We start from the raw sequence: 12,328 nt of genomic DNA on the forward strand, positions 1-12,328 counted from the left end.
TGGTGTTTAAACAGTTTTTCGGTGGACACAGTACATATCCTGAATCTGCTGTTGATGTACCAATTGCTTGTCTAATCTTTTGGATTTTTTCTGTGAAGAATTTGGCAAAGTCATTGCAGGCCATGGTTGAATGAAGTTCAGCTGGAACTTCATTTCATACTGGAAAAATAGAAACAAATGAGGTGTGATTTACAAAATAACATGATCGCAAGGTTCAATGAATGTCATTTACGTTTTAGAGAAACAATATAAAAGATCAATAGGAGGATTTATTGGATGCCTATGTAGCTGGGATATAATATACTGAGTGTGAACATTCTCAAAACTGTATTGTATATAGTTTTTTTTTTTTTATTGTGTAAATTTAATTTTTGTAAAACTAAGGTTCCACATGTCACTGTTGAAGTGAGGCATTGATCAGTGTGACACCACTTGTAAACATGCTGCATGTGTGGGGGTTCCCAGCCAGTGCTGCATGGACTCCACACTGGTGAGGCACACTCTCTGTAGCTCCTCTCCCTGTATTAAATTATACGCTTAAATTTGGTGTATTTTTCTTTAATAAGTATTAGTTCTTTTGGCTTAAAGCTCCCAAAGTGTTTTTGATTACTTTGAACAAGGAAAATAGTAATTGGAACTGCCTTTTATCTGTTACACCATCCGTTTATGTGTTCCTTACTTGTGCTAAACAGGGATGAGCAGAGGCGTGCTGTTGCTGTGTGACACTGATTTTGCTGCTCCACTTTGTGTTTTAGGTATGTGTAAATGTATAGTTTTTGTTTTCTGTGTATAATGAGTTCATGATCTGAGGCTGCACACTGAATAGCATTTTCAGCCATGTTGGTAAAAGTTAAAGTTGTTTGAATATGTATTGTGTATTTGATCCATCTTAGTGGGAATTTGAATATTATAAGTTATTATTAGTGGCTTATTTTTGACTGCACCTTGCTTCATCTTTGTCTCTGTTTTACCCCACTATAACGTTTGATTTAAATGTGGCTGTTGAGAAAAACCACACCGTTGTTTTGATAGATTGTATTTTCTTTTATATATTGTAAGCAGTGCTGCATGGACTCCACACTGGGATGAGCAGAGGTGTGCTGTTGCTGTGTGACACTGATTTTGCTGCTCCACTTTGTGTTTTAGAAATAAATCCAGTTTCCAGCCAGTCTGTGTCTGTCGTCACAACGCAGTCAACCGTTCGAAATCTGTTACACCTACATGGAACAAAGTACATCTGACATCTCATATAAGTTTACAATGAAAATGAATGCACAGCTACATGTCTACTAAAGAAATAATGGGATGTTTTATTATGTACATTATATGCATATTGTCAACATGAGCAAGAGTCTGATCTTCATTTATTTAGATTTTCAATGTATTAGCATTATTTTGAAGCTTAAAGCAAATAAACTAAATTCTGGCTACAACTCCAATGTTTAGAGTTCCTCTCAGACAATAATGTGGAACTTTATCATATTCTGGAAATTTGAGGAAATGTTCTAAGATTTTTTTTTTTTTTAAATTAGGCTTTACAATGAGAGATGTAAAGATGGTCTGAAGTGTGTTTGTATAGGATGCGTGGACTGTTTCTAAATAGGCTATGTTGCATTTATTAATTCTGGAATATTTTGAAAGAACTCTACATTAAAGAGCAAGTCCACAGAGTGGAATTTCCTGATTGTATTAGAAGTTCTCATTGTTTTTCTACACAGTGCTTTAATTGGAGAGGTTCCTTTTATTCTGAAGTGAGTGGCATCAGGCCTGCAGGTGTGTTCAGCCTCTCAGGTTGTCTTTCTGACAGATGAAGCGTTCTTTGATGGAGCAGTGCTGGTCGTTCATGCGTCCATCATTGTGAAGGATAGCACAGTCTTCATTCCCAGGTCCTAGACCATGATGGGCCCAGTTGTCGGGCTGCCCAGGGAACCACCGCCTTGAAAAACATGCACAAAGATGTTTATGTGTAATTCCTGTGGAGCACTGACTGATAATAATTCCTCTTTATGCTGAAAGCCCACTGCTCCCATGACACTCACAATCTCTGATCTACTGGTTACCGTTTCTGGACAAACGTTTTAGACTTTGATTCAGGATATGAAACCGCTTGGTTATATGTAGGCATTTAAAACTTTATATTAGGTTTAGGTAATAAAAACAAATCTTGAAAAAACCAAAGTCATTTTGTAACTAGTGCACGTTTGCTTTGGGACAAGAGCATACTGAAACAAACCTGGGCTCCGCTCATCCACCCATTCCCAATCCTCAAACACTTGTGCAATCGTGCCAAATAACTATGTAGGTACAGTTATCCCCAAACACACATAAAAGTATGACCAGTATAATGTAAATATAATCGTTAGTGGTGTACCCCTGAGATTATAATAATGTAGATGTGACATGAAGCGCCTGAGGTTTTCTAGGACTTCAGTTCAGTAACGAAATGAAGAGGCTGTTTTTTCCTGCCTGGAGGTCTGGACTATGAAGGTCCTGCAAAAAGACTTTCAGATGTCAGCAGCGAGAACAGCTGACGAGGAAGTGGTAGTCCCGAAGATGCCGCTTAATGCTGATGTCTGATCATTTTCCATGATTATAGCTCTCTGGACTCTTTTCCTTTTGTCCTTTGCGTACTATGTGTGACATACTCTTTGTAGGTGCCTTTAAAAAGACCATGTGAGGTCCTCATAAACATAAATCAGGACACCCTCTCCACTTCATACTCTTTGATAGTTAGTGGAAAAAAGCACGTCTTTGTTTCCTTAAGCTCATATTGATTTTTTAAGCAGCCTCTGCAAAAACTTGGTGATGATGGGAATGAATACTGCCAGTCTGTTCTATTTAGGCAGTGGTGAGTCTATGTAAAATGTCTATTAAATCTATTCATACTACAATTAGTATTCTTTAAAAATCATTGTCCCACAATGAATGTTGTCACAATCAGAGGTACCAGGAGACTACGTCCTCATTCCAGGTGTCTGCTGTCAATTCCCCGTCAATCAGCTGTTGATGATGTCAGCCTGTAACCTCTGCTTCAGATCGCTCTCCTAAACGCTCGCTCCATAGCCAACAAATCATTTGTACTGAGTGACTTTTTTTTTTAGCAGTATTAGTATGGACTTTATGTTTCTCACAGAATCTTGGCAGCAGGGGAATGAATGTATCCACCTTAATGAGCTCTGCCTGGTCGGCTGTCACTTCATCGGGACTCCGCGTTTGGACGGTCGTGGTGGTGGTCTGGTCACTGTTCACCGAGACAATTTCGCTTGCAGGGCTATGGACTCTGAGTTTTTCCCTTCCTTTGAGTCACAACTCCTAAGGTTGGTTCAACAGATATATTTAATTGTGTTTTAATTTACCGTCCTCCCGGCCCCGCTGGTGATTTTATTCAAGATTTTACTGACTTTTTATCTTCCATTATTAAACTGAAGATGGTCTTAATGTTTGGGGATTAAACCTGCACGTGGATGATCTTAGTTGTAGCATGGCCTCTCACTTTCTATCTATTACAGACTCTTTTAATTTTATTCAGCATGTCTCTGGACCCACCCATGTTAAAGGCCACACCTTGGACCTTGTGTTTTCTCTTGGCTTAGATATAACTAATGTCTGTGTTAAGGACGTACAAGTGAGTGACCATTCCTGTGTCACTTTTAATCTTAGCTTCCCTCTGTACACACCACCTTCTAATTTCATGTTCCATAAGCGGTTCATAAATCAGGATGTTGCTTTGGAGTTTTCTAAATTGTTGGACCCTCATGTGATCAGTGGCTGCACTGATGCTGATGTTGCTACACAGTGTTTTGAGAATCACTTCTTGGAGAGTTTAAATTCGATGGCACCTATGAAATCTGTCATTGCTGCCTCAAAAAGAGCTCATCCATGGATAAATGATGATGTAACGAAGGTCAAAAGAATCTGTAGGAAAGTAGAACGCCTTTGGAAATCAACTAAACTCGAAGTTCACAGGCTCCACCTTAGGGAACTTTGAGTTTCCATACATGAAACCATAAAAACATCCAGATCAGGATAGTTTTCTCATCTAATCAAGCAAGAGAAATTCCAAGGTACTGTTTGACTCCATAAACTCTATTGTTTCCCCCGTGGTCCACTAAGTACCTGTGACCTCTATATCTGAGAGTGATGACTTTTTGAATTTCTTTGTGGATAAAGTTGATAATGTCCGTATGAGCATTGGTTCTTCACTACCGTGTGTTTGTGTCTCTGGGCCACCTCCCCCTCATTTACTGTCAGTGTTTAACCCAATGAACATACATGACCTTTCACTCCTGGTGGATAAAATGAAAATTACCACTTGTGTAAATGACATTCTACCTGCTGGGCTGTTTTAAAATGCTCTCTCTGCCATGGGCCCCTCTATTGTAGAGATATGCAATGCCTCTCTTTTAACAGGGGTGGTCCCTACGTTCTGTAAGCATGCTGTTGTTGAGCCCACACTGAAAAAGAGCAGTTTGGATCCAACTCAGCTTAAGAATAATAGGCCTATCTCTGGCCTATCTCCCATTACTGTCCAAATTTCTGGAAAAAGTAGTTGCAAAAACTACTTTTTTTGCAACTAAAACATAAAATTTATGATAAATTTCAGTCGGGTTTCCGTAAAAGTCACTCAACAGAAACCACATTACTTAAAGTCTCTAGTGACATTATGATGTCAGCTGACTCCGGAGCATCCACAGTCATATTTTTGTTGGACTTGACATCTGCCTTTGACACCATTGACCATACCATCCTGATTAACAGGCTCCGGGACGTAGTGGGTGTATGGCGTTATTTCAGTGCCACTATTCTGAGCGCACGTAAAAAAATATTGAGCGCACGTAAAAAAAGATTGCAAGTGCAAGTGTTGCATTTTGAAGAGAAATTTATTTTGAGCGTACAAAAGCTGAATTTGAGTGAACAAAATTCATTGCTGCGTGCAAAAAATGTATTTCAGTGTTTGCGCTTATCCATATACACACACACAATAGCACCCCCTCTCGCTCAGTTTTTTCATTTGCGCTTGCTCGCAATGTGTTGCTTGCGCTCACAACATTCTCTGCTGCGAGCGCTCAACTCTCTGTACACCGTTATAAGTGTGCCACAAAACCAACCAATCACAGACTTGGTTTCAAAAATTCTGATTGGCTCTTACGGTCTCCAATCAGCTCGCTAGCTGCTGCATTCCGGACACCGGAAACACTGTCCACTCAGCCTCGCTTCTTGCAGATAGAGGGAGTTTTGATTTACTCTGCAGCCAAAGAAGAGATGGCAGAATCAAATAATGGCTCCAATAATACTACACCACAGTATCAGGTGAGTTTAATTTTTTTTGTGTGAATTTAGTAATTTGCTGTCCTTTCTGTTTAATATGCCGTGAAATTGTAGTTACAGATGCAGCTGTAGAGTTTAAGCTAGCCTAATGGGTAATTACCAGCGTAGTTGTCTTACTGAGGCAGTGTATCCCAATCATGCTTTTTAGGGTAATGGTGCAGTTGAGTCAGCAGTAAGAAATCTGGTGTCTTTGCTGCTTAACAACATATCCACAAATCCTTCAGAGAGGCCAACAGAGAGTGGGCAGCCGGAGCCTAGAACTCTGACTATCCAGCAAGAGATGACAAGGTGTTAGCTTTTTTTGTGTGTGTGTTTTTTTTTTCTAAACGTTTTGCAATCTTTTCTGTTACAGTTATTTGGTTTATCGATTTATCAACATTGATTTCTAAATTAAAATGTGCTATTAAGGACTGGTGTCATATTTAATAACTTTATTAAACAATAACCCTTATGTTATGCAACACTGCATTTTTTTAAACTCATGCATTTTCATCCCACAGATCATTTCCAGGACATTTCAAATCAAACTTGAGCCGTGGTAAAAAGAGATGTTTAACATCTACTAAACAGCTTGTCAAGGCAGGCAGTAAGACCACAGGCCTCAGTTTTTATTTGCTGTCAAAAAACACATCCTACACTCCTTTGCCAGCTGAGGAGCTTGAACTCCTACAAGCTGGCATGGGGAGACAAACCGTGTCTCTTCCAGAAGATGGTGACCATGCAGAGGTAAGGTTGTATAGTCAGTATTAAAATAAGTCATTGGCAGACGCATTTAGCCTGAATCATATGCCACAGTCCATTTAGTGTTTCATTCTGCTTAACTGTGTTTTTAACTAAGATTTCAAGACTTCTGGAAGAAACCTTTCCAAAAATGGAATATCTTTGTGGAGGATGGCTCTTGCATAAGGCAACAGGTTTGTTGTTAATTCAGTTTTTATGTGTGTTTTGGGCATTCTTGCGTGCTCATACTGCATTAGAATTATGTAGTTGATACTTTTGCTGCTTGATTGTTTGTGCTATCTTTCTGTCAATAAAGGTGGGAGTGGTCGACGAAAGCTCACTGTAATTCCACCTGAAACAGAAGGATATTCTGTCAAAACACTGAAAGCTGTGTCAGGAGGTGGCAAATCCACTTTTTACATTGTACCTCTTCAGGAAACATTAGACACATCTCCTCTACCTCCCGACTCACAGCACTTTTCAAAGATGCCAAAGAAGTTATGTTACCAGTGTAATGAAGTTATGCCTCTGCAGATGCTTGCAGTACACATCAATACGTGCAAAGGAAAATTCTCTCCTGATGAGACTGATGATGAGGTGAGACAATTTTGATGAAGTCAAAATGAGCAATTTTAATTAAATAATATAGTATCACAATTACTGTTTTTTAATTCTGCAGGAATCTGAGTTATGCATTGTGAAAAGCAAATGCAAGGTAAACCTAGCAAATTACTAAAAACCATAGTAACTACAATAAATTTTGTATCGGTAATGATCTTTTTCCCACTATGCATAACATGTACCCCCTTTTTGAAATTGTAGGTTATTTGTCCAATATGCACTAAGGACTTTCCTGAAGATGAGATCACAGTCCACGCAAGTCTGTGTGGGGATAGGTAATCTTTTTTCAGCCGTTTATGAAAAAATGTTAATCAGTAACAGTCCACGCAAGCATATGTATTTTTTTTTTTTTTTTTACTTTGTTTCGTCAACAGCTTTCAATGCATGGTGCCTGAAGAAAATGACCGAACTACATGCACACCAACTCAAACTTCAGTATGCACAACAGACAGGTAATCTTTGCTCTATTATAGTTCATATACACACTATTATGCAGAACCATTTGTTAAAATTATGTGTAAGATCTTTTAAACAATAGCTGGGTTTTAATTTCATATAAAACATTTTATGATCACACTACTTTAAATTATGGTTAAAGATTGTTGCACAGAACATGCTGCGATAAGTTCTAATCAAGTTTAATGTGGTAGCCTCTTTTAATCTAAAGATGATTATTTTTCTTTGAGAACTTAGGATGTTTTCTACCCTGTTTTTGTTAAGCGTGGAAGATGTATTGCGTTGCCTTGAACAACAAGTCGACACCACAACAGAATTTAAGTTGTGTGTGGACAGAGAAGACCTTCCAGACAGAGGCATTCTCCAGTGGCAGAGAAAAAAATCTGCATCTCCCACCAGTGTTCTTAGGGTGGTTTTCATTGGAGAGGCAGGCGTGGATACAGGAGCACTTAGGAAAGAGTTTTTGAGTGGTGAGTTGCCTATTACCTGTTTTGTCCTAGTGTCAAAAAATAATGGATAACTTAAAAATGCGGATATTTTTTGTATGAAAGACATGATTTCAGGTATTGAAAGCAGATTCTTTGAAGGACCTGAGAACAAGGGCAAAAACCCCAAGTATTCTCTGACCGATCTTGATAATGAAAACTTCAGGTTGGTTACATACGAGCTTTGTGTATTACATTTAATACGCATCCGATATTTTTGTAAATGTTACCTGAAAATGAATTATAATCATTTGTCTACACAGAACTGTTGGTGAAATAATTGCAGTCAGCCTCGCCCAAGGAGGCCCATCTCCTGCCTTTTTCAAAGAATGGTGCTACAATTTCCTCTGCTCAGGAGAGGTTGATTTCAGCTGTCTGTCTAAGGAGGATGTTGCAGATGTGGAATCTTCCCTGCTCATCAGCAAAGTGAGCACCTGGTTTAGCTCTGGCACATGATATATTATGAGTATGGTGTTTTTAAACACTTTTAACCTTCTGTATTTCCTCTTTCACATTATACATTTCCAGGTTGAAGATGCAGCAGACATACAGTCTCTGATGTTGTGGGCTGATGAAATTGTCACCTGTGGATACACAAACCAGATAAAGATGGATAGTAAGGAAAGCATGATACGGTAAGCGAGAAAAAGTCAGAGAGATCATTAACCCATCCCCAACTAGTTTTTCATTTTGTTTTGTTTTCTTTAAGTGCCATTGTCTTACACTCTACAACAAGACTGATTCCAATGCTACAGCAGCTCAGAAAGGGCATGGAACTGTATGGTCTTGTGAACCTGATGGCTGTAAATCCTGAAGCTTGCCACAGTTTGTTTGTGCCTGGGAAAATCCTCAAAGTAAGTATTAACATAGCAGCTTCAGTCTGATCCGAAGACAGTCCACTTATCTGTACTGTAGTTATCCTGTATTTATTTATTAATTTTGAATGAACAATATATCTATAATATAATCTACTTTATTTCCTTATTTACAGCCAGACGCTGATTTCATTATGATGAGCTGCCAACCACATTTCAGTGAAAAGGGGACATCTAGGGAGAGAACTGAGAGGAAGATCATAAATTTTTTGCAAGATTTCTTGCAGGAGATTGAAGCATCAGGTACTATATAGTATTAGCTGTATATACCTATAGTATTGTGTATATATACCGTATGCATCTGTTAAATATTTTTGCTTTAACATACAGGGCACTAGGAAGTATTCTTAGTTGTTAATTTAAAACATTGTAATCCAGATTGCTTTTTATTTAGAAAAGACTTCAGAAACATTTTCAAACATCACAGATGGAAACACAGGCGGTGCAGGTGGTGAAAAATCAGAGTCTCTTGCTGTCCAGCATGTGCTCCAGTGGATGACCGGCCAGTCCCATGTTCCCATCCTTCCTGATGAAAAGAGACATTTCAAAATAACATGCAAGTTTGACCACGAATGTAAGGAGCGGCTGGGAGATCACTCAATTTGTTACCCAGTTGTGAGTGCATGCACTTGTACTGTGACTTTTCCAGTGCAGCATCTGGACACTTACACAATGTTTAAAACCATAATGAGTGCAGCAGTTAGATATGGTGGTGGATTCCACAGAGTTTAACACATTGTTGTCTTGTAATTTGGAAACTAAATGAGTAAAAATGTTTCTAAACATTAGCTGTTAAGATGTTCGTAGCTGTTTCATGAAAATGATAAGACTTCAAAACTTTGTGTAGGGTCCTACGTTGATAGATAATAAGCAAGTGCTTTGTTTGATTGTCTACTTGTAATCTGAATTGTAATCTGTAATCTTTGAACAAAGAAACAAAGAAATCCAGTATTTGAGAACAAAAGAGCGTTGACTTTCACGTCCATCTTAAGTGTCACTGTTGGTTTGACACCAGTAGCAAGAATTGTATATACAGGTCACGACCGTAAGATTCTGAATGTTCCAAGGGATTAATTGTTCTCTGAAGTCCCTCCAGGGTTTCCTCATCCAGTGGGCATTCAATTTCAGGAACCACAACTGTGCTGTTAGATTCTTCTTGCAGTACAGCACTCTCCCAGTCAATACCTGGATCCTGAAGCTCCTTCAAATCCACAAACATATATAATAGTCATTATTCCAGAATAGGTACTTTTGGGAGTAATGTTATTTTGTGTAAGCGTTTTTTCCAATAAATACAACAATTTAAAAAGAATGCCTTTGTTTTCATGTTCTTCTTACTGTGATTTACATTAGTGGTAATTGATAGGCAAGAATGTATAAAATCACCAGAAGCATCTCGCAGATGTGCCACAAGTGTTTAATATGTTAATTTCAGAAGAGCAGAGTTTCAGAAGAGCAAAAAACTATGATCTGGTACCTCAAGTCTCTCGCCGTCGTCCAGCTCTTGTAGATGTCCCATACACCAGAGCTGTTCAGGAGTGAGACCACCTTCTGTCCTGAGGGGATGATTATTCCATCCTCCAACAAAGGTGACAAGATCTGCTCGGAGTCGAGGGACAAAGATGTAGTGGACACCAAAGAGATGAATGACATCTGAAATGTCAAGCAGGCCATCCTCCTCAAGTGAGTGAAGAACATCATGGTACTTGCTAGTGACTGCAATCCAGACATCACGCCAAAGTCGTTCTACTCTGTAAATACATTTGAATTTGGATTTATGGTATTATATGCTTTAAATCAATATCAGAACTGCTACAACAATCTACCCATGCAGTCAATAATAATATAAAAAAAACATCAAAAGACTAACCTCTGATTGTGGACACTCTTTCCAGATATGAAACTCGCTCTCCCTGTTCCTCTTGTGGCAAACATGAAATGTGCAATGTCCAGGTTTTCTACTCCTTGATCTGCCCTAACCCTATGATAAAAATACATTTTTAAGGAAGTTGTCTTTAATGAAACTTGTTGCTAGCATATAAATTTGATCAGGGCATTAAACCTTGATGGCAAGCCGTGAAGCTGGGCTGATCTCAGGAAAAATGAGAATGCAGTTTTTGCCCTGTTGTTAGTTGCTGCATCCAAGTACAGGACCTGCAGTAAAAACAAATGGAAAATTAAAGATCTGGTTTCAGATCATGTATAGTTTTTCAGTTAATAATGCAGTTCCATAATAAGTGTTCAAGGAACATTGTACGGTTCTATGTTCAAAACCATAATTCAAAGCTTGAGTAGTCTATATATCAATATTGGTAGTACTTATCAAAAAATAAAAATGGCCTTTTAGTTGAACCTTTTTTTTGTAAAGAACTGATTATAATTTTTTTTTTTAAATTGCAAATCGTCCACTATGTTGGCTTGCTGAATAATTGATGTTCATAAAAAAATAACCTAATACAGCTCTCATTTCAAAACTACCAAATATTCTACATAACAGTTTAAATTTTACCTTCCTTGAGTAGCCATCCACTCCACCAAAGATCACAACATTGTACCTGTTTCAGAGGGAAAACAATCTCACTAAGGCTTGATTTGCAGAACATGTAAGACATTGAAAATACATTTTTCAGTAACCAAACTTGCCACTGATTTAAACTGGACACTTGTCAGGTGTGCTGAAAATAATACCAACATTTTTATATGTGAAAGTGGATAAGTTCAATGAGACTAAATATTTTAGTTCCCTTGTCATGATTTTTTTTTAAGTTTTCAGTAGCACTTACCATATTATGTGTTGATAGGCTTGTTATCATGGAAAATATCGATATACAAAGTGTAAATAATTGCTCAAGAAAATTTACAATTAACAATATTACTGCTTTTGTTACACATCCTGTAATCCTTTTACTTAATATTACAATATGAAGTGCTTTTTAAAATATTATAAACACACTGAAAGACCTATCAGATAAGGTTGATTAAAACAGATTTAAAGTATAACGTGCATCTTTCTGCCCAACTTTTATTAGAGCTATATAAGTGGGTATTTTACCTTATTAGCTTGTGATTTGTGTCTATGTGGACAAGGGAGAGAGGGCCTCGCACCGAGTAGCTTCTTCGCACAACACAGCCTAGTTCTGTAATCCGTGTGAAGATCCCAACAGCATCAACTCGATGCATGGAGGCCATCATTCTCCACCACTGAACACGGAGACCCATAGAAACCAAATGTCCTTGAACCATTCGATAGCCAGCATTTGGCATCTGATTTTTGATAGTCGATATGATGTTGTCCAGCTCTTGGTCATTCATTGTGCTGTATGTTCCTCTCACAGACAAGTCAAATTCTTGCATCCTCCTGAAGATTGTTCTTCTTGAAACACCAAGACATTTAGCGATGCAGCTGACTGGCAGCCGAGTGTCCAACAAGTTCTTCAGTTTTTCTCTCTCTAGTACGATTTTGGGGTGGCCAGGTCCCAGACCAACTTCTGTTTCCAGTTCAATAATTCCCACAGAGGTGATGTTAATTTCACACTGAACCAGATGATGAACATTTTGTAGAGCCTCTGTAATCTCTGACAGACCACCTATTTGCTGAGAGAAAGATTCAAACAGAACAAGCTCATGACGAGTCAAGAACTCCAAATAATCCAGATTTAGTGGTTGTTGGTTTAAAGCAGCTTCCAGTTTAGAGAGGAGTCTATGCATCATTTGCTGTCTCAGTATGTCCTGTTAAAAGCAGCAAACATGGACAAGTAGTTAGAAAAATACAATGAAATGACGTATCTCAGACAAAAATAAACAACCCATAAAACGAACTACATGAGGTACATCATTTTTCAA

The 12,328-nt window shown here is 38.3% G+C and overlaps 3 protein-coding genes and 1 long non-coding RNA gene across 9 annotated transcripts in view; 2 read left to right on the forward strand and 2 right to left on the reverse strand.

Annotated features, from left to right (window-relative positions):
• LOC106098289 (uncharacterized) lies at nucleotides 1-1,870 on the forward strand. 2 transcript variants are annotated; one of them, XR_002060054.2, is made up of 3 exons: nucleotides 1-490; nucleotides 693-755; nucleotides 1,147-1,870. It is a non-coding gene; the product is annotated as an uncharacterized LOC106098289 (long non-coding RNA). The 2 variants fall into 2 exon arrangements; XR_003217487.1 differs by having other exon boundaries at nucleotides 693-1,702.
• LOC102077166 (C-type lectin domain family 10 member A-like) overlaps nucleotides 1,562-12,328 on the reverse strand; it is a 27,373-nt gene continuing 16,606 nt past the window's right edge. Inside the window, exon 8 of the mRNA XM_005477735.4 lies at nucleotides 1,562-1,936. Coding sequence (XP_005477792.3) covers nucleotides 1,780-1,936 — 157 coding nt within the window. The 3' untranslated portion in view covers nucleotides 1,562-1,779. The remainder of the gene's footprint in view (nucleotides 1,937-12,328) is intronic.
• On the forward strand, nucleotides 4,938-9,797 carry LOC109199736 (uncharacterized). 5 transcript variants are annotated; one of them, XM_019355064.2, is made up of 15 exons: nucleotides 4,940-5,310; nucleotides 5,477-5,616; nucleotides 5,829-6,054; nucleotides 6,167-6,242; nucleotides 6,365-6,645; nucleotides 6,728-6,763; nucleotides 6,871-6,944; nucleotides 7,044-7,121; nucleotides 7,390-7,595; nucleotides 7,677-7,776; nucleotides 7,874-8,036; nucleotides 8,139-8,245; nucleotides 8,320-8,464; nucleotides 8,602-8,728; nucleotides 8,864-9,078. In XM_019355064.2, exons 1-15 carry the CDS (start codon nucleotides 5,263-5,265, stop codon nucleotides 8,938-8,940), a joined length of 1,884 nt encoding a protein of 627 aa, XP_019210609.1. In that variant the 5' UTR covers nucleotides 4,940-5,262; the 3' UTR covers nucleotides 8,941-9,078. The 5 variants fall into 5 exon arrangements, with proteins under 5 accessions (XP_025760148.1, XP_019210609.1, XP_019210597.1 ...); XM_019355052.2 differs by having other exon boundaries at nucleotides 4,943-5,310; nucleotides 8,880-9,797; XM_019355058.2 differs by having other exon boundaries at nucleotides 4,943-5,310; nucleotides 8,913-9,797.
• Nucleotides 9,233-12,328, reverse strand: part of LOC102079085 (uncharacterized) — a 3,674-nt gene continuing 578 nt past the window's right edge. Inside the window, exons 2-7 of the mRNA XM_019355073.2 lie at nucleotides 11,538-12,214; nucleotides 10,995-11,040; nucleotides 10,548-10,639; nucleotides 10,356-10,466; nucleotides 9,963-10,236; nucleotides 9,233-9,686 (exon numbers count right to left, since the gene is read on the reverse strand). Coding sequence (XP_019210618.1) covers nucleotides 9,480-9,686; nucleotides 9,963-10,236; nucleotides 10,356-10,466; nucleotides 10,548-10,639; nucleotides 10,995-11,040; nucleotides 11,538-12,214 — 1,407 coding nt within the window. The 3' untranslated portion in view covers nucleotides 9,233-9,479. The remainder of the gene's footprint in view (nucleotides 9,687-9,962; nucleotides 10,237-10,355; nucleotides 10,467-10,547; nucleotides 10,640-10,994; nucleotides 11,041-11,537; nucleotides 12,215-12,328) is intronic.

This window comes from Oreochromis niloticus, linkage group LG3, assembly GCF_001858045.2.
Source record: "Oreochromis niloticus isolate F11D_XX linkage group LG3, O_niloticus_UMD_NMBU, whole genome shotgun sequence".
NCBI lineage: Eukaryota > Metazoa > Chordata > Actinopteri > Cichliformes > Cichlidae > Oreochromis > Oreochromis niloticus.